This window comes from Mustela nigripes, chromosome 14 (genome assembly GCF_022355385.1).
Source record: "Mustela nigripes isolate SB6536 chromosome 14, MUSNIG.SB6536, whole genome shotgun sequence".
NCBI classification, from domain to species: Eukaryota; Metazoa; Chordata; class Mammalia; order Carnivora; family Mustelidae; genus Mustela; species Mustela nigripes.
Window position 1 is genome coordinate 27,941,422 of NC_081570.1, and position 27,909 is coordinate 27,969,330.

Here is a 27,909-nt window from a genome sequence, read left to right on the forward strand (position 1 = left end):
GCGGAGGTGGGAGTGTGGGGAAGGTGTGAGGTGGGTTGTGGCGGAGTGAAGGGTGAGTGTGGCCGGTGGGTCCTGGGCTGCGAGGCAGTGCAGGGGGGCAAGTGTCTGGGCGTCCAGCTAGGCTTGGGCGTGAGCATGCATCCTCTCTCAGGGGCAGTTGATTTGGGCGAGCAAATCCTGGGTCTCTACCTCCCTCACCCCCTACCCTCAGTCCAACCACTCCCGGCTACCCACCTGTACTGTCGTCATAGACCACGGTGGCCGATCGCCACTTGAGGTACTGGACCAGGTCGAGGATGGCGTGGCTGAGGGAGGCGTAGTCGGGGTAGAGGTTCACGTAGAAGGTGTCCTTGTTGTCCAGAGGGTGGTGTTTCCAGCGCAGCTGGATGTGGGGCACTTCCAGAGCATTGCAGATGGACTGGACGGCGTTGGTGCAGGAGCCCTGTGATGGCCCGAAGATCGCCACCACGCCCAGGGCCAGCTGGTCACAGGCTGCAACAGAGGCGGGGGTGGGGGGATGGTGAGGGGCTCAGTGCTGGGCCTCGTCAGGCAGCTGGGGGCTGTGCACACAGGGGTGCAGTGATTTCCGTGATCCCATAAACACAGCGAGGGGAGACAGCAGCTGGAACCTTCCAAGGGCAGACGAGGAAGGGTCCTTCTGAATCTCGGCTTCCTCCTCTGGAAGCTGGGGTTACAATCACCCTGACTCATGGATATTGGGAAGGTTGAGTGAGATTGTGCATACGAGACCCTTAGCCCTGCTTATGAAACAGAGATGGGGTTACTTTTGATGCTGTCCTCACTGTGCTGAGCACCCCTAGCTCTGGGACCGGCCCTGATCTGGGCGGCGGGGGAAAGGCCAAGAGACAGCGAGGGTGAAACATCTCTCTGTGGCAACTGTGAAACTTCTAGCCCCAGTCTGTTCCCCAAAGTTCAACGTGCTCATCTCCTGTCTTGCAGGACACTACCATGTGCCTGCGTCCGAGACGCATTTCAGACCAAACGTGTCCCAAACGCCACCCCCTTTCCTCCTCCAGGCTCCCCTCCTCAGTAAACCACTTCCACTATTCCAGTGGCTTAGACCCTGAACATTGGCTTCCTCTTCACTCCTCTCGTTCTCTGTTGTCCCACATCCCACTCCTGCTGTGTCACTTTCGGAATGTTCCAGAATCAGAACTTCTTGCCACAGCCACCATCTTCTTCCGCTGGCACTACTGCTGGCGCATTCTTGCTGGCCCCAGCTTCCTCAGGGACCCTCCCTACTTCTTACCTCTTCCAGCCTCAAGTGGTGACATCACATGTTTGCCCCAGAGGCTCCAATGTCCCTTGGTCTAAAAGCCGAAATCCTCATGGCGACAGATGAGGCCCTGCTCGCTGCAGTTCTTCCCCACCCCTATCCCACCCCTGTCCTCATCACCATCACCACTTTTCTGACTTCAACTCCCATCCTTCTCTCCCTTCCTCACAGCCCTCAATCCCCACTGGTTTCCATGATGCTCTGCAGACACGCTAAGCACACTCCTGCCTCAGGGCCTTTGCACTTATGGTCCCTTCTAGCTGAAGTGCTCTCTGCTCAGATATCTGCATGACTTCCTCCTTCCCTTCCCTCAGGTTTCTGCATCCACCTGGTCTTACTAAAGAAGTATCACTTGCCCGACTTGTAATAAGAATCCTCCAGCCAGACTCCAAAACCCCATACCCTGCTTTGTTTCTTTATTAAATGATCACCAGAAGTCTGGTTTGTTGACTTTGTCCTCCCACTAGAATGTAAGTCAAGGCAGCAAGGGCTTGATCTATGTTGCTTATCGGTCTATCAACAATAAACGGTACCTGAATAGCACCTAAACGTGCTCAAAGCAGTACTTGGCCTGACCAGGTGCTTCACCAGCCTCTGCTGAATGAACCAGTACTGACTCCCTGCCCTCAAACAGTTTACATTCTTGGGTGGGGGAGGAAGCCCAGGGGCTCCTGAAAGGCGCTCCCCTCCTGGGGAGGGGCTCAGGCAGGTCAGAGGGCAGGTGCTTCTGGGGAGGGCAAACCCTGATAGGCACAGCAGAGATTTATTTATTTATTTTTTATTTTAAAAATTTTATTTATTTATTTGACAGAGAGAGAATGAAATCACAAGTAGGCAGAGAGGCAGGCAGAGAGAGAGAGAGAGACAGCTGGGGCTCCAAGGGCAGACACAGGCTCATTTAAGGATTGTGCCTCAAAGATCCTTAAAGTGGGACCTTTCTGGGGGCAGTCAGGAGAAGGACTCCCCAGGAGCTCTCGCCCTTTTTTTTTGGCAACTTTGATTTTTCTTCTGGCTCCCACCTCTCCCACGCCCTGGCTATGAGGGCTAGAGCATGCCTTAGAAACAGGCCTTCTTCAGGCCCCAGATACTGGGTTGGTGGATGGTCATGTCACCAGTTAGAGCCAATGGGGAGCCACGGGACCTCGCACCCAGAAGGTAGGACTCTCCCTCTGCAACGGGATGTGGAAATAAGATATGGAGCTGTGATAACCACCCTGTGCTCCCAAAGAAAATGCAGTGCTTGTCTGGGAACAGAGTCAGTAGGCAGGTGAACAGAGCCAAAGGGGAGGAAGAAATAAGAGCCCCTGGTCAGTTTCAACTTTGGACCTTGGGCATGTGAACTGGTATGTTCTCTTTTTGCTTAAGCCACGGAGGATTTGGTGTTTTGTCCCTCGCAACCAGAAGAGCCCTAACCGATCTATCCATAGAGTGTTCACAAACTCACCAGCCTGTGGCTGTGAGAATGGTGCCACGTGCACACTTATGAACATATGGTGCATGTAGAAGGAGGCAAGACATCGCCTAAGCATTGAGGGGCGGTGGATTTAGACACATCCTGGCCGTCCCGAGGGCCTCTGGGAATGACCTACTGGTCTCAGGCCACCCTTAAGGTTTGCAGGGCCCCAGACCACATATTATATGGCTAAATATTTAAGCACTATAAGCCAAGCTAACAAATTGTTATATAAAACACACCGTTTCCTCCTACCCTAACAAATACACTTCTCTAGCAACCTGGAAAATCAGATGGGTGTGGAGACTTCCCATACACAGAGATGTGGGGAAGGGTGGCACCAGCTCAAGCTTGTCCCCCTCTTTTACTGCTGGCTCACCCTAATCTGTAAGGAGGACCTTGCTCTCCATGTGGATACCCCTTCCTATGTCGGAGCTTTGTCCATACCCCTACAAACAGCTGCCCTTTGCTCACCCCTTGGAAGGGGCCTAGAAGTGTGCCCTGGCAGTATGGCTCTCCCTCTGGAGAACAGCCCAGGGAAGAGGCTCATGCAGGCCTAGAGGTGGGCTCAGGGCCAACTGGGTAGGAAATTCAGGGTTCTAGATACTTGGAGCAAAGTCTAAAATGGCAGGGCACAGGCTCCTGGTAAGCAAGTGCCCTTTGTCCCACTGACCCTTTGTCCTGGGAGGAGATAATGACCAGGGGAGGGCAAGGGCAGCCTCCTGCCCAAAGCACAGACCCAGAGAAAGGGGCCCTCTTGCCTGGGCTAATGGTGGTCCCAGTGGATGCAGAGATATGGAGTGGTTTTCAGTTGATCAGAATGGGTAGTCTTTAGTGTATTTTTTCCTCTTCCTTGACCCTCCAACCTCTCCTCCCTTACTGTCTCCTGGGACCAGGAGGAAATATAGACCGTATTTTCCCTGAACTTTGTACATCCCTCAAGAACACCAGAGAATGCCACTTGTACCTTGGGTGAAAGATACAGCACTCTTGGTGGGGGGAGCTAGTTATTGTCAAGAGGCTGCTGGAGCCACATGGAACATGCGCCAGGGCAACCATGCATGGGAAGCAGCAAGACCAACATAGGGAGCATCTCCTGGGTGACTGGGATTCCTTGTGGCCAGTACCAAGTGCAGGAGAAGACACCCAGTGGGGCACGTGGCAGCTCCCTGGTGCTCCTACAGCTGTGGGACTGGAGTCCAAGTCAGAGAAGTGCTGCTGTCCCCACTCTTGTCACCCTACAGTCAATAAGCCTGGAGCAGCACTCCGTGTGGGATCAACCCCAGTGAAAATAAATGCTTCCAAAATAGGACCCTGGGTTTGTCGATAATTTGTCCCATTTCAGGAAGTCTTCTTTTAAGGGCTCTTGCCTCAAGGAGGCCAGGCCCTGACCTGTCCACTTACTGCTTATTCATGTTGCTTCCCTGGGTGTTGAGTGTCCCTCTGGCCACTTTGTCCCCTGAGAGCAGGTGCTCCATGAGGAAGAGATCATGTGTGAGTTACTGTGTAGCCATGGAGGTTAGATAAAACATGAAGGAGATAGCAACAGTGAGTGATGGCTGTCCAGGCTTGGTCACTCCCCTCAAGCTGTGGACACTCTATAAAATCTGTAATTTTCTCTCATGCACTATCTTCTAACCCTATTTTGAACCTTCTAGCTGTCCTCTGATATCCTTGGTTTCCATCCTATGCCTCCTATCTCTATCTTTTTCCTTTTGCCTCTGGGACCCTCTAATGGATAACTTGGTCAAACGACTATTATCTTTCATTCCCTCCACTACCACTTCCAAGTATCTGCCTTTTGGATTTCCCCCTTTGATACTGCCTGGAAACAGGCAGGCAAATTCTTCCTATGCTCTCACCCCTACCCAGCCCAGCCTCTTAGATCATGGTCCCCTGCCTGGGTCCAAGGTCTAGGTATCTGGTTTGGCTGAGGCAAGGGAGAGTAGACCAAACACAAATTATGGTTCTGCAGAGGATTATAAGGATGATCTTGAAGGGGGCAATTTTGATTTTGACCTCAACCGTGAAGACAAAGTTAAAAGTGATGGCGGTGAGGACGATGACGATACTATTGATGATCACGGCCATGGCACCGACAAAGATGGAACTGATGATAATGTTGACATTGTGGCATAATGGTGTGATGATGATGGGATTGATGATGGTAAAATGTCAATGTTGTGATGTAATAGCAATGGTGATGGTAAGAATAATGATGGTGATATGCACATTGATGAGAGAGGATGTAATAACAGTCTGATGGTGATGACAGTAATTGTGTGATGATGTTGGTGTTGATGAGGCTAGTGATGATGATGAAGATTCTGGCACCATGACAATGGTGAGGATGAGGAAGAGGATGATCATGGGGTGGGGATGTTGGCAGGGGTGTGATTGATGAGATTGATGTTGATGAAGATGTCAATATCATGACTGCCAATGGTAGTAGGAAAGATGATAATGATGTTGGCACTGATGAGATTGGTGATGAAGATGTCAATGTCATGACTGACCATGGTAGTAGGAATGATGGCGAGGGTGTTGGCACTGATGAGACTGGTGATGATGAAGCTGTGGATGTATGGCAGTGATGGTGATGATGATAGTAGTGACCGTGATGGTGGTGGTGATGGTGTGAAGAGTGGAGGTGATACCACTGTTGATGGTGACAACAGGAACTGGTGATGGTGCATTGGCATTGACAGTAGTGACAACGGTGGTGATAGGAGGATGATGGCCATGCTGAGGTTCATCCTACCAGAGATACAGTGATTATATCTCATGGCTGGGTGCCAGGAAGCACCTGTCCATCACCTATTTCTTCTCTTTCACCTCTCTCCTCATCCCTTTTTCTGCCCCCTCCATGTTCCTTCCACCTTCGGAAGCTCTTCCAGCCTGGAAGAGTGCTGCTGCCCCTGAGGGACCAGGGCAGTGGTTACAGCAGCAGCAGCAGCAGCAGCAGCAGCAGCAGCAGCAGCAGCAGCTTTATCTCCAGATGTTTCCAGGGCAGCAGCCAACTCTTGTTCTGGCAGCCCTGAGCACACACTGCAGTAATTACATTATTTGTAGCTTCAATTTGGAATCCATTTTCTGGTCATTTTACAGTAGCTCAATGGTTCACAGTCATTGCAGGAGTCCACAGCCTGAATGCAGCCCCCCTCACCCCCTTTCCATGGCAATTGTAGTTATAGCAAAAATTACCCCAATCAATTTGTTTCTTAAAAGGAATTGAGCAGCCCAGAGAATAAGTGAAGGCAGAGGAGCCTGGGGAGTGCTGGGTCGATTCCAGGTCTGCTCTGGTCAGGCTTGGAAGAAAACACAGGCACTCTCTGGGTTGCTGGCTCAGACACTGTTTGGCAGTCACTCATCTTTTAATTTTCCACAAAACAGTTAAAAATAAAGACAATAAGTGAAAGTCCCTTTGAATGGGGGAAAGGCCTCTTGGACCTCCCGTGGAGGGAAGGACTAATTCGAGCGGAGCTGGTGGACGTGCCAGGCTCTGTGCACGGCGCCCGCTCCCCCGACGTGGCCCAAGGTGGCCAGATCCAGCTGTGATGGCAGGATTAATCATTTTCATTGGGTTAATTAGAATTAAGCCCAAGGTCATCCCCCAGAAGAGCCCTAATGATGCTTCAGAGGAATACATTTACAAAAACCAAAGATCAAAAGAAAAAATAAAGATCATGGGAACAAGGGACTCCCCAAGGGATGGAGTATGCCTAAGGGGGAAGCAGGATCCAACTGCAGAAATGCCTCCAGGACCAGACAGTGGTCGTTCTAACGACAGCAGGGGTCTGTCTTGGGTATGGTATCCATAGGAGGGTCATTAAGGGAAAGTGATGGCAGAGAGGAACCTCTTAAACTTTTTTTATTGAGATGTAATATCATATAGTAAAGTGCATCAGTTTTAGGTACAGACTTCCATGAAATTTTATACATAATTGCATCCATGTAACTACTACTTGGATCAAAATATAAAACATTCCCAACACCTAGGAAGGTTATCTCTTCCCCTTTCCAGTTAATATGTGCTGCACACTCCTCCCTTTCCCAGAAACGACCACTGTTTATTCACTCGACATCATGCCTGCGAGGCTCATCCATGATGTTTTGTGGAGGGAGAATTATTTTTTCCTTTTTTTTTTTAATTGTTAACTTAAATTCCATGGAACAACTATACCCCAATCTATCCATTCTCCTGTCGATGATCCTTTAATTTATTTCCTGTAACATTCAGCTATTATCAATAAAGTGGACAGGAACTCTCTTGCAGGCATATGTCTCACTTTAGTGGACACTTCCAAACTCCCCTGAGAAGTTCAACCAGTTTTCACTCTCAGCAACACTGTGTAGAAAAAATAAACCTCAACCCCTACCTCCCACTATACAGAGAAAATCAGTGTGAGACAGGTCCTAGAGCTAACCATGAAAGACAAAACAACAGAGCTTCTAGGATGTGGGAGCAAATCTTCATGACTCGAAGATAGACAAAAATAGAACACAAAGCCATTAACTGTAATGGAAAATATTGACAAATCAGACCTCCTTAAGTTAAGAACTTTGTTCCTCAAAAGGTGTTTCTAAGACAGTGGGAAGGCAAGCTCCCTTGCTGCAAATACAGGCAATGCACAAGTCCCACAAAGGACTCCTACCCACCATATGTAAAAGACTCCTACAAGTCAATAAAAAAATGACAAGCAGCTCCATTTTAAAAATGGTTAAAAGGCTCAAAAATCACTCCAGGAAAGAGAAGGTCTGAATGATCTATGAAAATTTGAAAAGATGCTCAGGACCTCCGGTCACCAGGGAAATACAAAGTGAAACTACAATGAGATATCCACCACACGACCACCAGAAATAAAAGTGACTTTATCAAGTGTTCATGATGGTGTCGACCGTTCCCCACTGCCATGAGCCCCCCAGGGTCCTGCTGCCCGGACTCTGGAGAGCCATCTGGCTGAACACATGACATCCTGTGACCTCATACTTCCACTCCTGCGTGTCTACCCACCAAAAAACATTTGTGCACGTTTGTGCACCAAAAGATATCTACAAGAATGTTCATAGCAGCACTGCTTTCTGGGCCCAAATGGAAACAACTTGAATATCCAATGATACGTTTTAGTTTAAAAATTGTGGTGTGGGACGCCTGGGTGGCTCAGTTGGTCGGGCAGCTGCCTTTGGCTCAGGTCATGATCCCAGTGTCCTGGGATCGAGTCCCACATCGGGCTCCTTGCTCGGCAGGGAGCCTGCTTCTCCCTCTGCCTCCATCTGCCAGTGCTCGCTCTCTCTCTCTCTCTCTGACAACTAAATAAACAAAATCTTTAAAAAAATTGTGGTGTATTTGTATATTGGACCACTACACAACAATAAATGGATTCCTATTATATCCAATAACATAGATGAATCTCAAGGGTATATTCTACACATTGCCAAAATATACACACTGGTATTCTATTTGTGTAAAGTTCAAAAATGGGCAGAGGAGCATATGTATGGCACTGGTAGTCAGAACAATGGTTCTTTAGGACAGCAGTGAAGAGGCAAAAAGACATAATAGAGGAGAAGATGTGGACAATAATCATATAATCACACACACACACACACACACACAAGCATCCAGGGATCACAGTTGTAAAGGAAAAGTCCAGAGCTTTAAGAGGTGAAGACTGGACCTTGTCTGGGGACTTGGGGTGGGCTCCTCTGAAGACCTAGACAAGTAGCAGGGCAGGGGTGGGATAGGGAAGGGGCATCACAAAGAGAATAGCAAGTGCAAAAACCCTGTGGTAGGAGAAAGCATGGAACCTGCAGGACCGCAGGCAGGGCTAGAGCCCAGAGGCCAGATGTGGTTGGAAAGTCACATCTGGGCTGGACTGGACCCCATGGGCTCTGATGGTTTGGAGAAAGAACAACAGGACACACCAGCTGGAGTTTTAAGCAAACAAGTCAGGTGGTGGGGGATGAGGGAGTATGGCTTTGGTCCCATGACCCCCTCTGGCTGGACTTCCAAAACTGAATGTTTCTGTCCCAGATCTACTCACCCGCTACCTGGCAGTTCCACATTGCATGGAACTCTAAGTTCCCACTGGAGGAAGTACCTCAGAAGACTCTGGGGTTCTGCCCTGGGCTCACTGCTGGCTGGGGAAGGCCCCCGCGCTCACTCGCAAGTGTGCTACTGAAGAGTCGTCATATTATTTTAGTGACTTTTAGAAAAAATGGACAGAATACCCAGCCTAGCCCTTTGGGGTCATCGTGCCCACGTAAACCTCTGTTCTGATTCCAGGCGTTTGTTCTGTGTCCTCACCTTTTCACTGAGCATTTTTGGTTGAGTTCAGTCACTTTCTAGCTGGACGAGGCCAGGCAGAGGATGCCAGCAGGGGCTCTCAGTGGGGAGGTGGAGAGCTGACTGTAAGTGTTGGCCACAAGGCATGCGGAGAGAGAGCTGAGAGGATGCGGGTAGAGAGGACAACAGGCCAGCATAAGGAGAAGGGTGATGGGCAAAGGACCACTCTCCAAGGCTAACAGGGTGGGGTTCTTCCAGTTTGTGTGCAGGCTGGCTCTGAGACTCAGGGAAGGGTCAGGGGTATTGTGCTCAATGTCAAGGATCCTGTGCCCTTCAGTTTACCAGGCACGGAGGAGCAGGGCAGGTGAGAGAGGGACCAACAGTGGAGAAAGTACTTGTAGATGAGGCCCTGAACCTGATGGCTCAGTGGGTAGAGAGCAAACCAGCCAAAGTAATACGAGCAAAATTACCTTGTACATGCCAGACACTGTTCTAGGCACTTCACAGAAATGGGTCCATTTTATAGAAGAAAAAAAAAAAAAACGGAGGCACAAAAAACTGAGGCACAAGGTATATTGTTCAAGGTCACAACTAATATCAGAATGGACAACGTGCAAGGCTAGGCAGTCTGGCTCCAAGCTCATGCTACACTGCTTTTCTATGCTAAGATGTTTACCCACAATGGGGCTTTGGAAAACAGAGCCACCCCCATTCCTGGGAGCACTTGGGCAGGTCTATACCTGGGAGTCCAGGAGACCTTGATTAGCTACTGGGAGCCCCTTAGAAAGACCAAGGGGGTATTTTGGATGAGCCTCAGTCTACCCAACATGCATGAAGGACACTATCATTAAGTTCAGCCAACAGGAGCCCTGAGTAATGTTGCTCAGGCTCTCATGCCCCATTCTCACATCATTCATTCATTGTTTTATTCAATAAATATTTCAATGAGTAGTTACTACATACCAGTCTTTCAGATGCTAGGGTTTTATCAGTTAACAAGAAAGAGCTTTCCTTCCAGTAGTATTGGAGAGAAGGGGAAACACATCAAATATACACCATTATTTAACTACAAATTGTGGTAAGTGTCTTGAAGAAGAAAAGCAAAGGGTTATGATGGCAAATTGTAGGAAAAATGACCTTGTCTTCCCTGGGAGTGAGATTCCTTAGGTCTGAGATTTTTAAATGGAGTTCCAGGGAACTCTAGGGATATATGGAAGCTATTTCTAGAGTTATCTGAGCCTCTAAATTAATTTCAATTAAATATGTGTGTGTATAAATTATATTTTTAAAAGAGTAACGAAGGAGCATATGTGTATACTCAAATGTGCTATATGCCACCTTGGAAACTGCTAGCTCATTCAGGTATTGACAAGTTGCTTTTTTTTTTTTTTCTCCCTGAGAATCTCGGAATAAAGTTCTCCAGTCCTTTCTGTGCAGTCATTGAAGCTTATTGTATATGTATCACGAATAAAGAAGGATGCAACCTGACATTTGTTTTGTGTTATTTTGTAAAATTCAGGTGTGGGGAAAACTGACTGGATTTAGTAAAGCTTATTTTTATGACTCACAATTTTCCTGCTATCGTGAAGCTAAAACAAAATATGGAAATGTACTGAATGCTGAGGCTAATGTCAAACTTCAAGTATCACCAACAGCCTCTGGGGTCAAATTGTGTGAGCCATAGACACAGCTCCATTGTTTTTTAGTAAGTCTTTTTATGGCAACTTAATGTTGCATATTTTAATTATTGATATTCTGGGTAGGATTTCAATGAAAGAAAAACAAGTTTGAAAATTCCAGCTTCAGTTCAAAGGTGTAGGGGATATGAGCTGACCTCTACATTTCTACCTCTTCAGCCCCATCTCAGGCCTCATTCTCTACCTCCTCCCATGGCCGCTCATTCCCTCATGGCACCTGCCAGTGAAATTCCTGGTGGACAGCCTGGGGAATGACTCCCCCTAAGCAGAACTGGAAATGAGGCAGATTCCCAAACCAGGAGACATAGACTCTGATCCTCAAGTCCACCAAAAGCTGGGACCCAGTGTCAGGACCCTGGACAGCAAACAAGACTGCCTCTGTCCCCAGTCAAGACTGCATACTCACCCTTCTTGGTGGCCTCAAAGCTATCATGGAAGTGAATCCTCTGGATGTCATAGGTCAAGGTTGTGTTGGGCAGCAGAGTCCTGTTCCTGTTGATGATGTTGGCAGAAAATCGAAAGGCATGCTCCTCAGCATTCATGACCTGGGCATTGGGGCCATCCGCATACTCGAAGATTCCTCCTGTAAGAGATGGGTAAAATCGTGTGTGCTGCGGAAGGGGAAGGGCATGTTAACAAAGATGCTTGGCTCGAAGGTTTTATGGACAAGATTCACCCCCCCCAAAAGTGTTCAATATTATCCTAGATAATTCCATGCATAGAAATTGACTAGAGCGTAAGAAATACAAAGATCCTCCTAGTTTATTTCACTCAGCCAGCAACAGAGACTGATGCCACAGACTGACAAACAGCCAAATAAAATGACCAACTTAGTAATATTGCTATGAAAATTCCCAATAGAGTGCTGGCAAGTAGAATGTATTAGAATATTACCGGGAAAACATACCATGACCAGGTATAGTTATGTTCAATATAAAGAAAGGGAGGTTCAACATAAATCTATGAATATCATTCCATCAGTAGCTCAAAGGAAAAAAAATAACATATGATCAACTCACAAGACGTACAATGGCATCTGATAAAATCCAAAATTCACTGCTGTTAAGAATGCTTAATAAACTAGCACCAGAAAAGTTACTACCTTGAAGCACCTTTAGCTCAAATCTGCCTTCAATATCACACTAATGGTGAACACTAGAGACATTCTCATTAAAGAGATAAAGGAGGGGTAAAGATTCACACTACACCATTAACCAACAAAACAAGAAAGAAAAAGAATTTAGAGACACACCTCTTGGAAGGAAAAAAAATTCTTGCAAATTATATAAATATTTTCCTGCAAAACCTTAATCCCCAAACACAAAAACTAGTTAAGAAGTAGCAGGAGCAGGGCACCTGGGTGGTTCAGAGGGTTAAAGCCTCTGCCTTCAGCTCAGTCATGGTCTCAGGGTCCTGGGATCGAGCCCTGCATCGGGCTCTCTGCTCAGCAGGGAGTCTGCTCCCTCCTCTCTCTCTGCCTGCCTTTCTGCCTACTTGTGATCTCTCTGTCAAACAAATAAATAAATAAATAAAATCTTAAAAAAAAAAAAAAGAAGTAGCAGGAGCAGGAGCAGGAGGGTCAAGTTAAATAACCAGTTAGCACAAATTAATACCATTTATTTATATCAGCAACAACTGTAAGAAAACTTAATAGTAAAAGATCTCCTTTCTAAGATCAACAAAAATATTACACAATGAATAAGAAAACAAATAAGAAGTGAGCAATCTCAGCATTGAAAGTGACAAAAACTGGGGCATCTGGGTGGCTCAGTGGATTAAAGCTTCTGCCTTCGGCACAGGTCATGATTTCAGGGTCCTGGGGTCAAGCCCCACATCAGGCTCTCTGCTCAGCAGGGAGCCTGCTTCCTCCCCTCTCTCTCTCTGACTACTTGTGATCTGTCAAATAAATAAATAAAATCCTTAAAAAAAAAAAAAAGAAAGAAAATGACAAAAACACTACAAGGGAGGGATGTAACAGCAGACTTCGATGAGGAGACATGGCGTTGTCCATGACAGTTAGGCTCAAGAATAGAGGTGTCAGTTTATTCCAAATTAATTTTTCAGTTTAATGCAATTCCAATCAGAATCACAGAAGGGTTTTTTCTTTTACTGGACAAGATGACTCTAAAATGCATCAGGAAGACTAACCAGGAGATAGCAGCCTAAAGAGATGACAGGTGATCTGCACTGCCGGATTTAAAAAGCATCATAAAAGCCAAAATAATTAAAAACATGTCCTAATGACATATGAAAATGCAGACAGATCAATGGGATGAGATAAAAAGCCCCCAGAAAGAGATTCAAGTAGAGAGATAAGTATTTAAGACATGACAAAGGTGGCTGTTTCCAATCAGTAGGTAAAATATAAATTATTCATTAATTGAGCTGAGACAATTATTCGATTATTTGGGAGAAATTTAAGTTAGATTCCAATCTTAAGCCATATATCAAAATAAGTTCCAAATGGATTAAAGATTAAAAAGCAAGAAATTAAGGGAAGGAGGGAGGAAAAAAACAGTATAAAGGTACCAAAAAAGAAGATGTAAGTGAATATTACACAATATTGAGGTGGAAGAGCTCCTTCTAGGCATTATAATAAAGTCAGAAAACAAAGAAGAGATGCTGATAACATCACAGAAATAATATATATTGAGTAATAATATATCAAAACTACCATGAACAAAATTAAATGGCAAACATCAAACTTAGAAAAATATTTTTAACATATTTGGCAGTATAAAAATTGATGTTCTGGGGCTCCTGGGTGGCTCAGTGGATTAAGCCTCTGCCTTCAGCTCAGGTCATGATCTCAAGGTCCTGGGATCGAGCCCCGCATCGGGCTCTCTGCTCAGCGGGGAGCCTGCTTCCTCCTCTCTCTCTGCCTGCCTCTCTGCCTACTTATGTTCTCTCTCTGTGAAATAAATAAATAAAGTCTTTAAAAAAATTGATGTTCTTATTTTATAAAAATAAACACTAAAAAGCCAACAAAAAACCACAAATACTCCAAGAGCAAAAGGTGCAAAGGGCAAGCATGGGCATTTTGATAAAAAAAAAAATAATACAAAGCAGCTATTAACGTATGAATAAATGTGTGTCTCCCTAAAAATCAAATAAACTCCATTTCAGCCAACAGTGAGATACCACGTCTTGCCTGTCCCACTGGCAAACATAAAATAAGTTAAAACACCAAGGTTTGCTGAGGGCGTTTGGAAACAGACACTTGCTTGACTGTTGGTGGAAGTGGCAACTGGTATACCTCCCCTTCTTGGTGGCCATCAGCACATACCAAAAGCTTCAAAAATGCTTAGGTCTTTGATTCAATATTTCTCCTTGATTCAATACTTCAGTTTCTAGGAATTGACTCTGATAGCAACAATGGACACACTGATCACGTATGGGAAGGAGGATCTAGGGATGTCCAATACCAGAGAAGGAGTCCATAACTGTAATAAGCTATATATTTCCACATAATAGCAAACATTTAATGATTTGGGAAATACCCACGACATATTTTTAAGTGAAATACAAAGGTTATAAAGTTGGAGATGCAGGGCAATTCCACGTTAGAAGAGGGAGAACAGAAGGAAGATAAGGAGGAATCTATGCCATTGACTGAAAAATAGGAGAGGTTTCTAAACAGCACAAGCGAACCGTCCTATGTGGTAGATTTCTTATTTCGTTCTCTGTGCTTACTCTTTATTTTCCAAATGAAGCTTTATGTTAATGTCTTTACTCTTAAAAAATCAACTTCATCGCGGTATTATTTATGTTAAGAAATTCCACAAAATGCATCTTGTTTTAAGTGTACAATGATTTTTGGATAAATTGATGGCATTGTGTGACCATCATTACAATTCTGAACATTCCCATCACCCCAGAGAGCTCCCTTGAGCCTGTTTACAGTCAATCACGGTTTTCAGCCCCAGACCCAGGCAACCACTAATTTACTTTCTGTCTCTAGAGATTTATCTTTTCTGGACATTTCACATAAATGGAATCATGCAGTAGGTAGTCTTTGGGTCCTTTTGCTTAGCACATGTTTGAGCTTTATCCACGTTGTAGCATATCTCAGTGCTTCATTCCTTTTTAACTGTTAAATAATAGTACTTTCTACCACATTTTATTTACGCATTCACCACCCAGTTAATGGGTATTTGGGTTGTTTCCACCATTAAGAAATTTTTTTTTAAAGTGAGTATTTTAAAAAGTGAAGAAATCAATGTGCCCCCCAACCCAGTCCTCCAGCAGGCTGACAATCTGTAACACGTAGTGTGCATGCATGGGAGTCTGCGTGGGTGTGCATACACAGGCTGGGCAAGCACATATAACAGGATGAGAAGAATACATCCCAAAATGTCAAGAGGGCTTCTCTCTGAGTGGCAGGATTATGGGAGACTTTAATTTCCTTCTTTGTGTTTTTCTGTAATTTCCAAAAGTTCTGCAGCGAACATGTGTTCTATTTCTAATCAGAAGAGCCATCATGTGATGGTGTGTATGTGTTTAAAGGAAAATAAATGATCAAAATACCATATGATCCAGTAATTCTAGGGATTTTAATTTACTGCTCAGGATTTAGCATCTCTAGGGATATAAATTTAGAATAACTTAGAGATACATAAACACATTTATGTCGAAGGATATTCTTGACATAATATTGAAAAAATAGAAACAAGTTAATGTCCCAAAGTAGGAGACTATTTGATGTATTAAAAGCCATCCATATGGCAGAGCAACTTGCAGGCATTAAGAGTAAGGGTACAGGATGGTATAACATGGTATCTGGGATTTGCTTCAAAATCATAGGGGAGGGGTAGGTGTGAAGGGGATATAAATAGGTCTGGAAAGGTCATGGGTTCCTGGTTGCTGGGGCCAGGTGATGGGTACACAGGGATCCATTATATCATTTTCCCTAAGTGATATGGCAGACATCCTCCGTAATAAAATATTATTTAAAATCATTGTATAAATAAGACAAAATGAACAAATCACGGTAGTGCAATCAGAAAAGAGACACAATATTATTTGCAGACGCTTATTACTATTTTCTTGACAACTCAGGAGAATCAGATGGAAACCTACTAGAAGCCAGACAGCTCCTCAAAGAGCCAGCATACAAATACAGAAAAAATGTACAGCCTTACTATACATCAGCAATAAACAGTGAGAAATTAGAAGGAAACAGAGAGATCCTATTCACAAAGGCAACAACGAAAAAAATAAAATACTTTACAATAAATGTGCAATTCTTATACCAAGGAAACTACAAAACTTTACTGGAGGACGTAAAAGGAGGCTTGAATAAATGGAGAGACATAACTTTCTCCTGGAAGAGAAGGCTCAATATTGTAAAGATGTCAGTTCTCCTCAAATTAATTTATATATTTAATGCAATTCCAATTAAAATCAAAAAGGACATACCAGAAGGGCATACACCAAAATGTTAATGGAGGTTCTTTCTAGAAAGTAAAAAGATAATGGATTGCTTTGCTTAGTGCTTTTTCCCTCAAGTCCTCTGCACTGAGCAAGAGCTTTGGTAATAAGGAAAAAAGCTTAAAAAAAAATGCTCTTAAGGAATACCTAATGATACAGAAAATGCCCCAAATGCCCCCAACAAAGCAACAAAATTATATTATAGTTTGAAATCTATTTATCAAACCGTAAACACATTATCTATATCTATAGAAAAAAGACTGGAAAGATTTGTACCAACATTTGACCAATGAGTATTTCTGGATAGAAGGGGTTTATAAATTTTGTAGCATGTTCCTTGTATTATCTTGATTTTTCCAGGTTATTTACAATAAATATGCATTCTTTTTATTATTTTAAAATGTAAAAACAAAAAGAAAAATTATTCAAGGGAGCCCGGGAAGAAGTGCAGTCATTACAGATCTCCAGCCTCAACAAGGGTCAAAGGTCAGGGGACAAGGAGACATTTCCAAGGGTTTTACTCCTTCCCGGCCTCTCACATCTTGGCAGTTGGGCTACAAAGGAGCTCACTAGGGGACACATCTCAGGCACTGAGATCCCAGCCTGGGGGGTATGCCATTCAGTTCCATAAACACCCACTAATCTCTGCCACATTCCAACATGCCACTGAGTCCTAGCACATCAAGAAAACTTAACATCAGGCTTCTGCCCCACAGGAAAGCTCGGGCAACCACAAGCAGACAATAACCAGCCAATGTGCGGGGCTCAGCTGTTAGACGCAAAAACGGAACTGTTCCCAACTCAGATTCTGGTGACGATTATGCCTCAGTCTGAGCCCTAGCCCTTCCCACTGGGGAAGTTACTCAATCTCTCTGAGACTCAGTTTCTGCATCTGAAAAATGGGCACCTACTTCCAAGGGTTGACCATTGCAAGGAAGAAAGAAAACAATGTAATGAAATGCATGTCATGTGGAGAGAGCTTAATTCATGACAATGCTTAAAAGAATGCCATTTGGAAGAACAAAATCAATTTTAAACTTCTCCGTTCTAGGCCAGCGGTTGACAAACGTTTTCTGGAAAGGACAGGACAGTAAATATTTTGGCTCTGTGGACCAGATGGGTTTCCTTAACTCTTCTTTCGGAATGTGAAAGTGATAGACAATAGGTTTGCAAACAAGTACAGCTGCGTTTCAACAAAACTTTACTTACAAAAGCAGGGGGCCAGCTAGATTGGGCCAGTGTGCTGCAGTCCATCCCCTCTTCTAGGGGAAGGGCAGCCTTTATCTTAAAGGGAAAAGTCCTGGAGGGCCCGGAGAAGGTAAGACTATGATAGTACTAACCTGCTGTGCAAAGGATCCCAAAATGTGATGTTGAGTTTTGAATGAGGAAGAGGGGAGAAGGGCCTAAAATGAAGGCAACAGCTAGGACGTGGACCCAAAAAGGGAGAAAGGAGGAGACGATGACTCATGGCCAAGGGTGCATGGGGCCGGGACGAAATCCTCCACGGCAGGAAGGGGCCAGGTTAGCACAATGGTGCCTAGTGCTTCCTTTCCAGTGAGCCCGCACTGAGCTGTCACCTCCCTTCCTTACAGGAGACCTGACCATGAGTAAATTCGGCCACAGAAAATGGACACCAGATTGTGCTCTTTGGGGAAAGTGAGGGCAGGGTCCAGCACAGGGTGAACTGGGGCAGAAAGAAGATAGGAGGTGCAGGACGTGGGATGAGAGAGAAGACAAGTCAGAATAAGCAGAGATTTAGAGAAACTGGAAACCCAGGAACAGTCTCAGAGATGCTGTCAGGAAGAAACTGCCCCTCTCCCACTCCCAAACCCAGCGCAAGGATAGGCATCATTCTACTCGAACATGTCAAGGGCCAGGTGACCCCAAACATTTCAGTGTTTCGGGACACCCCAGTAACAAATATTTGGGTGCAACATAGAGGTTCAGAGAGTGGGTTCTGGAAGCAGCAGAACTGGGTTTGAACCTTCCATACATAGGCTGCACTTTTCTCTAGAGAATTGTTCTCAGCTGAAGGGAGACACCTTGCCCAGAAGGTTAGCCCACTCACTTTGACCCTGGGGGCAGTCTGCAGTCACTGATGACTCATGCACACTGGGGCTCAAAAGGGTGGTACCCTGGCCTCTGGGATGCATGCATGCCCCAGAGCCCCCCTAGCACCTCCATGCTGTGTCAGGCAAATCCAGATCTCACCCAAGGCGGCATCTTTGCCTACCCTGTCCCTGTCTCCACCCTGCTTTGCTTATTTGCTGACAGGGTTTTCCTAAGGAACTCTCTTCTCCTCTATCAACCTTGTGTATCTCAATCCCTGCCTCAGGCTCTGCATCTGGGAGACCTAACATAAGATGGGAGTGGCATGGCTCCAGGGGAAGTATCAATCACACTCTATCTTTTCATGCTTTTGAAGGAAGGGAAAGGGAGCAGTGAACCTCCCTAATTGACAAAATGTCAACGGTTCTTCTGCCTTCTCCCTACCTACCTCTTGACCCCTTTCCCTTTTGTGCAGGGGTCTGTACAGATCCAGGACCTTTGGAAGCTCCAAGTCTGATGGGCTAGGGTTCTGATTCGTGGAAGAAAAACTGCTTTGGGTCTTGGTTTCTGGAGGGAGCACCCCGCCCCACTTAGAGACAGTTCCCCCACTCAATTGGCTCCTCTCCTTTTTCTCCCTTCCCATACATTCCTCATGATCGTTATTTAAAGAGGCTAATAAGTAGGTTGGCACCGTTGATTAATGCATAATCTTAATCATGATTGCATAGTGTAATTGGCATTAATTTGAAGAGCCAGTTCATTATGAAAATAATTGTCACTGCTTTCTGCTTTAATAAAATGGAGCAGAGACACCAGGGCTGCAGAAGAACTGGGGTGGGATGTGTGTATGTGTGTGAGAGAGAGAGAGGGAGGGAGAGAGAGAATTAAGTCCCAGAAGATGTAAGCAGGGGTGGGGCACAACTGGAACAGGAACATTTTCTTCAAACAAAACCTTGAGTGGAAGTCCACTGGGTAAAAATAATAATAATAATAATAATAATAAAACTGATGTGTCAGAGTTATGTTGAGTGCTTTCCACACTCTTCATTGAATACTCACAAAACCTCTACAACCCCATTAGCTAGAAAGTATTATTGTCCCATTTCACATAAGAGAAAACTGAGGCCCAGGGAGGTTCAGGAGGTAGTAGATTCCCTTCTGCAACCAAAGCCAGCTTGTTAGAGTTAATTGTGAAATTTTCAAAGTGATCCAACAGCTTGAAATCAGCCACGGTGAGAGTATTTACACCACGGAAATAAGCAGATGCTGCAAATTAGGGATTTTTTCCCTAGAAAATGTGTTTAACCAGCATACTGCTGCCCAAGCTTCTTTCTACCATCTGGGCACTTAGAGTCTTGACAGCATGGTTCCTGAGAAGGCTCTGCAAGCCTCCAGGGCTCCACCAAGCACAGCGCAAAAAACACTAGTTCAAACCTCCCCTGATCTCCGGCGTGATACTGAGGGCCAGGGGTCAGGGAAGGAGGGATTGAATTAGCTGTGCCAACCAGAACCAACCTGCTTCTCGCTCCCTCTACCAAGATGTGCTGTTGTATGTTTTGAGAAAAATTCTGAATACCTTAAGCAAAAATGCCCTCTTTTTTTATTTAGAAGTAGGTTCCACGCCCAGTGTGGGACCCAACAGGGGACCGGACCGAACTCATGACCCTGAGATTTAGACCTGAGCTGAGATCAAGACGAGTCAGACACTTAACCAACTGAGCCACCCAGATACCCGCTAGACACCCTTATTTTTAAAAATTCCTTTTTCTATCTCTGGAAATGTGCCCTATGGTGGAATTTCTCTGCCTCCCAGGTGAGCCTAGGACTGTCTGCGTGTGACCTCAGAAAACGGGAGGGAAGACTTTCACGGCTGCCGGGCCAGGCCTCCTCCTTGCAACATTAAGGGCAAGGACCGTGGCGGTCCCCCCACCCCACCACACACACACATTCCCTCTCGTCAGATGGCCCTAGAGACACCCAGAGTTACAGGTCTTAGGGCAAGAATGGTAAAAGGCTGAGTCTCTCTGCTTAAGCCCACGACCTCACGACTGTCTAGGGCTGCTCTAGAGCCTGTTGAGCTTGTCCTTTCTCTTGAACAACTCTGTGTTCCTGAGTTTGGCCTTGGCAGAAGCAGCCCAGCCCTGAGCGTGGGGAGCCCGGGAGATTCGGCGGGGCCTGCGCTTGCCTCCCTCCTCTGTCTGGCAGCAGAGTCCCAGGAGACACCCACGTTCCCACTACCAGGCCCAGGCACTGTCTGTCCTCCAGGGCTTGAGTCTGCTCTTTCTTTTCTGGTCCGCTTTGTTCTTTTTCTGAAGTTTCCAAGGTGTCGTGGAGATTAATTGAGACGCTGATCAGCGAGATTGTTGCTAACAGCCTCTTCACGGGGCCCGCCTCCCTGTCTGTTCTGATCAGGTTCTCTCTTCTCCCTGCCAGGGCCCCTGCGGCTCTGTGCAGCCTGTGCGTTGGAAGAAGCAGGCTCTGCTCTCTACTTTAGCCAGCCTTTGGGGGACCCTGACAGTGCCTCTGAACTTGGTTTTGGGCCTCTGTATGCTGTTGTCTCAGCAGGAGGAGGAGTTGGGGGACAAGTTCGCTGGCTTTCCCTGTTGGGCATAATGTGGGGTTTGTAGAAGGCAAGTAGTGCCTAGCAGGAAAGGCCCAAGGATGGGTTTTCTGAGGTTATGGGTAAGGAGATGGGGCAAGGAGTAGGTGTGTCTCCCCTCATGTTCATTCGTTAGTTCATTCATTCATTCATTCATTCCCCAAGCAGTTTATTGGCTACAGCTGGGGACACAGCTCTATGCTGGTCACTGCGTGAGTCAGCCAGTGCCTGGGCATCCTCCCAGCCCTTCAGGAGCTCACAGCTTGGAAAAGGAGATGAGAGGAGGGGTGCAAATCAAAACACTATATGGCTAAAAATTCTCCATGTGATGAGAATGTCAGAAAGCTGGTGAAACTCATAAGAGTGCCATGGAGGTCTTCACGGAGGAGGTGGCATCTGAGTGGCTTGAGAGCTGAGCTATGGAGGGAGTGCAGCAGCTGGTGGCGAGTGGGGAGACTGGCCCTAGATGGGCATCCTGGGCAGGAGGAGGGAGGGGACCTGCCCAGAGTCACACAGTTGGGAAGCGGTGAGGTCCACTGAAACCAGCCATCTAGTGCAGCACCCACACACCTGACCATATGTCTGTCCTTATCCAGACCCTCTCCCAGACCCCGTGTCCCGTTGGTACCTCCTCACTGACCTCCTGCCTGGATCCCATTCGCCTGCCCTCCAGTTTTGCCCTCCCTCCTCCGTGTCTCCAATTCATCTTCTGAAAAGAAGGATATTAGCAGCATTTACAACACAGAGCTATTTTGAGGACTAAATGGTAAAAATCATCTCAGGGCCACGGTAAGTCCTTGAGAGGGGTAAGAAGTTACTATTGTGAAGGCCCAAGGAAGCTGGGGAGCACTTTCCAGAGACTGGGCATCCAGAGAAGCAGCAGACCCCATAGGGTCCCAGGGGAGGGTCTTCTGATTGAGACCTGGGGCCTGGTGGCAGTTGTTTTAATTGATCTGGTAATATGTGGAGCTTTGTCTGTACAACTCAGGGACATGCAAGTCAAATACTGTAGAATCGACCATGTCGGGGGGATGGCTGCAGGCTCCAATGCTGCCCAGAGATCCTGATGACCGATGGGCTGTCAGCAGGCAGAGGGACAGGAGCTCAGGCTGCTGGGGACAGGGCTGGCAGAGGAGCACAGCCAGTAGTAAGTGCCCTTGCCGGAGGGACCGAAGGAATGAAGACCCAGAATCCTTGAGACCCCAGAAAGGCTGGCCCGCCTCCTGGAGGGATAGAGCCGTGACGCAGCGCACCATCACGCACATATGCCCAGAGCAGAAGGACTGGCCCCAAGCTGGCCTCTGAAACCCTTCCCCGTCCAGTCCGACCTCCCCCAGCCTCGGCTCTTCTACATAGCATGTCCCCCACCCCCACAACAGAGCTCGCTGGCCCGTCTGTGCCTGTCCCTTCAAGCGTGCTTTTCTCCGCCTGCATCACCTTCCCTGCTTCCTCCATTCCATCCCCATCCAAACCTGACTCCCACACTTCTCTTCTCAGCCTGTGTCACACGGTTCTTATGCCCTAGTCCCACCCAGGGGCCGCCCGTAGACACGTCCCTCTGCACAGCTGGGGCTTTCTGTGTCTAGAACATTCTCCAGCAATGGTGCAGCATGGCCAGCACAGGCCATGAGAGCCAGGGAGTTAGGAACTTTGTAGTATCCCTGCCTAGGAAGCAGGGCATAGATGGGTGCATTCGTTTCCTTGCCCCTCCGAGGCATAATTCTGAGGTATGAGCTACAGTTTCTTGAAGGGCCCCAGAGGGGCTGAGTCCCAGGTATCCACAGCATAGCCCACTGGTGGACGCATCTTCCCTGCCTGTCCTCCCTCCCCAACTTGCTTCCCTGTCCAGCACCACCTGCCTGGGATCACCTCCAGAACCGGAACCCTTGCCGGGTCTGCTTTTGGAGTTCCTAAGACATCTTCCCTGAGCTCCAAATTCATCCTCTGTAGGCTCATGCGTATTGTGATGCAGCGGGTGCCCCCCACCCCAATTAGGCTGTGGTCTCTGCAAGGTCGTGACAGACCTTAGCCATCCTGGTGTCTCTTTCCCTCCCCCAGTGCCCAACTCACTATCTAGCACAGAGAGGATGTCAAGACCCATTTGTTAAATAAACGCCTTTATCAATGCACATCACACACACACACACACACACACACACACACGCACACACACAGCGCTTGTTCTAAAAAGCAAATTCCAGCTCTGGATGTTAATATTTCAGTGACAAAGCAAAAAGCACACAGGTATCCTAGGATCACCTGATAGAAGATGCTCAGCCAGGAGGGCACCAGTTTCCGCAGTTTCCCGGCTGCACCCTGCCCCCAGCCTGGCAGTGGCTGGCTCTTTCTAGATGAGGAAGCTTCTGCAGACATGTTCTCTGGAAGCATGCTTGCCGCCCCCTGCCCCCTGCCTGGAGGGTGAGGTGCTATGTGCCTGGCAGCTTGGCAGGTGGCAGGAAAGGACCAGCTCTGCCCGGCGGGGAGGGGGTTGGCAGCCCTACCTGGGGATCATCTCCCCACCCCCGGGCCACCTGCTGCACGGAGTCAGCCTGTGAACAGCAGCCCTGCCTCCAGCAGCCCCTCAGTGCCAACCTGCCCACCCACAGCCCTGCCCCGAGAATGTCAGGAGGCCCCACAGAAGGCCACACCGGATGTGGAGTGAGCAGAGGTGAAGGGAAGGGGGCGCAGAAGCCAGGGAAAGGAGTGCAGGAGACAGGAGCAGCCGGTTCTGCATTATTACTCTCATCCTCATCTGTTTTAAATATCAATTGCTATGCAGGTTAAATACTTATTCAGATGCCTTTTAGCTTAAAAGCAAGCTAATTGATCTCTGGAGATCCCGAATGAACAGTGAAGAAACTGCACTAATTATAGAATCAACTTCCACTTCTCTGTTTTGTTTTGTTTCTGCTCTGACAGCACCGCTGGAGTGACAGGTGACAGGGCCCGGTGTGGCAAGAGCACATGTTGTTTTCATTAGCACGCATGCACACGCATACACACACACACACACACACACACACACACACACAGGTGCCAGGCCCCAAACTCTGAGAGGAGCTCACCCAGATAGAGCTCCTGGGCACACACCTCTCCCAGGTAGGAGCTCTCAGAGGGAGGACCCACAGATGCCGAAAATACAAGCACACTTCACCACTGGCCTGAATCCACTGAAGGTGGCTGCCTTCAGCCCAGCTACCCAACTGGCCCAGTCCCCGGCCCCACAACACCTTCCCCCACAAACTCAACCCAAATGCTGCCAAAGAAATTCCAGGTCCACTTCTTACAGACCCTGACCTCCTCGGTGCTCTTGGCTGGTGACGTTTTGCTGGCCTCCCAGAAGGAGATGGTCCAGCCCAGTTTTGCCCTGGGGTCGCTCTGGTCCTGCCAATGGCTCCCTGCTCATCGCTGGTGTGGGGGTGGGGGCAGGCTAGAGCCCCAGGGGCCTCGATCTCATGAGAGCCTGGACTTCCTTTTCACCCTCTCTCTTTCCCCCTGCTCAGGTTCTGAGTCCAGCTACTATGCACACTGGGTGGAGGACGGACACTTCGGGCCTGGTTGGAGGCCAAATTCCATCTCTGCTAGTTTGGTGACACCAGGAAACCACCCACTGCATGCAGGGAGGCTAAAGTCTCCTGTATGTTTGGGGAACTAGAAGTTCAATAAGGTCGAGCAGATTCCTTTCCTGCAGGACTTCTCTGGGCATTTATTCTGCTCATGTGCAGTCTCAGAGTTGGGGGTAGCATAAGCAACATTTCCCAAACTTATTTGACAGCCGTGAAAACCTTTTTTGGCAGAGCATCTCACTGAAAACATGCTTTGGGAATCACTGCGTTACAGTGCTTTGGGCAAAAGTGGTCTTTTTTCCCCTTCTGAGGTGTGAGCTATTCGAGGTCCAGAGCCCGAGCCTTCAGATCTCGGTCTACTCCGCACACCCAGTCCCCAGCCGTGAGCCCCACAGACACCCAGAAAGAATGAAGAAAGCATGATAAAGTATGACACTGAAGGTGTTCGATCTACTTAACACCAGGGACCCCATGTGACACATTTTGTCTCTTCCTGGACTGATTCTGGGACACTAGTGTCTGCTTGTTTTAACAGAGCTTCGTCGAGGTGCGATTACCCAGCCAGGCCCATTAGCCTGTGGCTGTGTGCAAGCGCACCTGGGCAGGTGCGGGCAAACATCTCACCTAGGGAGGGACACAGCAGGGAGGGAAACCCAGGGAGCCAAATCATCAGCCCCATGCTTTGTGCCTCTCTCCCTGAGGGGCTGGAAGAAGAGATTCTGGCTTAATTATGATCATTAGCAAATGAGGCTGCTTGCATCTTTCACAAGCTCTACGCTTGTATAAAGAAATCCCAGGCTCGAACGAAGGAATTCCAAGTGACCTTGCTCCCCACCGACTCTGTTGATAGAGATGTTCAACTACTCAGCCCTTCGTTTCATCCAGCACTCAGGGAGCACCTGGCATACAGTACCACAAGGGTAAGGGGGACCTCTACCTTGTTTATTTCCCCAAAGTTCTTAATGCAAGCTGAAATGAACCCCAGTATTTGCCATCTAGTTGATAGTCTGCCACCATTTGAACATCAGCTCTTTGAGCCCATGGAGCTGGTTTCTCACATTGTCTCCAGTGCGCGCCACAGAGCCAGTATCAGGTGTAACTGAAGGTGTGTGAAACTTACAGGTATAAGCATGCATCACAGGACTGACCAACAGAACCCCAGGGAGGTAACACATGGACAGAGGCTTTCAACCAGGGCGGCTGCCTCTGTGGTGACAGGGGCGGGCGGGGCACACCAGAATATGTCAGAAGGGGACACCACACAAATTCAGAATGTAATTTGGGGCTTTGAAGTGGTGGGGGAGATGGCTATAGGAGCATCCAGATCAGAAAGCCGAGCACTTCTTGCCAAAAGCCAGAAAGATACATCATCTCCTCTGGTCCCAGCCACTCCGAAAGCCCAAGGCTATATAGAACAGGCAGGACAGCGGGTGCCTTCGAGAATGGGAACAAAGTTGCAATTTTAAAATCTGCATGGACCCTCAGCCAATGTGGAGAAAGCAGCTTGAATTTTAAAAATAAAGGTTTAAAGACACCATCCACGAAACCCTGCACTTTGAACAATTGCATAACCATCTGGTGTGGATTAGCTGGGGGACCAAAAGCAGTTCAGGAGCTGTACTAACGGGAAGGAGCCCATGTTCTCATTAGCTCACTTAATCCTCGCAACGACCCCGTGACCGGGATTCTTCTCTTAGTCACATTTTGTTTTTTTCAGAAGAGGAAATGGAAGATCAGAGAAGTCAGCGATTTGTCCAAAATCATACAGCTTCTGCAGAGCCAGAACTTAGCCGGTGCTCTGGTTTGCGTCAGGAGCCTCAGACTGCAAAGAGAGTACAGGTGATAAAATAGAGAGCATCCAGCTCTGAGCCAAGCTGCAATCTCCTCCCCAAGTCTCATCTGAGAAAGGTTAACACCAGCACCCACAGCGCTTAAGTCTGCGGCTCCATGTTGCTAGACGGATGTTTAACTATTGAGGAAATGGTGTGTGGTTCTCATTCCACACGTTGGGTTCAGTGGTTTCCCACTCACTCTTTCATTGCCTTATAAGGCTATAATTAACAGCAACAACAACAGACTTCAAGTATTTCCAAGCAGAGGGAATTAGGCCACAAGAATAAAACAGCAGACTCTTGTTTGCCAAAAAAGATCAAGCAAATACCCCCTTCCAGATAGAGCCGTGTTTGTGCTGGGATGGGCTGTCTGTCGTCCTCACCCAAGAGAGGGGTGCTTCCAAACACGTGTCACATTTGCCGAGAGGCTGAAGCCTCCAGGCTTCGCTTGAGAAGCAGGCTTCTGTCAGGGCAAGGCTCTCCGTCCTGGGATGTACTTTCAAGCCCTCCACTAACCCAACATCGCTGAAATCTAACACAGCATTTTCTCCCCAAACCTGCTCTTCCCCTGGGCTTCCCATCTCAGAGAAGGGTACCAGAGCCCTTCAGGGGTCCAAGCTGGAAACCTTGGGGTCTTCACCTCCCAGCCCAAGCCCCTCCTCACCCTGAGGTCCCCAGATGACTCTGGGGTTTGTCACTGCTCTGTCTGGTACCCCCTGCCAGCCCACGCCCCACCCCAGGGTGCCAGCCTCCCCAGGCCCTCCCTTCCCTCCCTTTCTCTTCCCTGTCCGCCCTCCTTGCATCTTCCCCATGGACCACCAAGCCCAAACTCAGTGGTGCTGATGCTCTGCCTCACGCCCTCTATAGCTTCCACCTGCCCAGAGGTTCAGGGTCCCAGTTTTTGTTTGATTTTCAAATGTCTTCATAAAGCTGGCCCCATCTATCCCGGCACCTTGTCTCCCACTAAACCTCTCTCCACAATGCGTGCTTTAGCCCCATCCCGGACACTTTCTCAGCCCCGCCCCAAGAACGGCCACGTCTTCATGCCTTTACTCATGACATTATGCCTCTCATCAGCGGCAACAAAGTACTCGATCCTTTCCGTGCACCACATCCTGGGCCAAAGGCTTTATGAACATCCTTCTGTTTAGACAACATCCCTAAATACTAGATTCTCACTGTGTTCCTCAAGGGAGGAAACAGAGGTTCAGAGGGAGTGTGACTTCCCTCCAGTTCACACCAGAAACCCAGGTGTGGCCAGGTAAGCCCTCCCCATACACCACATTGGTGTATGGGGAGTTTGACCTTCGTCACTGCTTCTGTGCTGGTCCCTCGATGGCAGGGCCCTTCAGGAGAGCTGTTGTCCAGGGCCCAGTGTGGGGCCCACATACTGAGCTGGCAGGGAGAAAGCCCCCATCTTGGGCAGTCACTGCACACCTGCTATGTTGTGATTGACCATTCTAGGCATTGGGGAGACAGTGCTGGTCTAAGCAAGCAAGCTCCCTGCCTTTGAGGTACCAACTTTGTCATAAAAGCCAGAAAAGGAGTAAACACTGTGCCTGCAGGGGACTGGTTTTTCTGGCTCTCTTAGGGAGGTTCACTGCTATCTTAGTGTGAGGGAAACCTAAGAATGGATAAATCCGTTGTCTCCCTGAGTTGCTCACAGACTAAAGCGGGACTGGATCAAAGAAATGAATCAA

At 47.6% G+C, this 27,909-nt stretch overlaps 1 protein-coding gene across 1 annotated transcript in view; it reads right to left on the bottom strand.

The window, feature by feature from the left end:
* Nucleotides 1–27,909, bottom strand: part of GRIK3 (glutamate ionotropic receptor kainate type subunit 3) — a 222,314-nt gene that overhangs the window by 80,647 nt on the left and 113,758 nt on the right. Inside the window, exons 2-3 of the mRNA XM_059377288.1 lie at nucleotides 11,140–11,316; nucleotides 235–492 (exon numbers count right to left, since the gene is read on the bottom strand). Coding sequence (XP_059233271.1) covers nucleotides 235–492; nucleotides 11,140–11,316 — 435 coding nt within the window. The remainder of the gene's footprint in view (nucleotides 1–234; nucleotides 493–11,139; nucleotides 11,317–27,909) is intronic.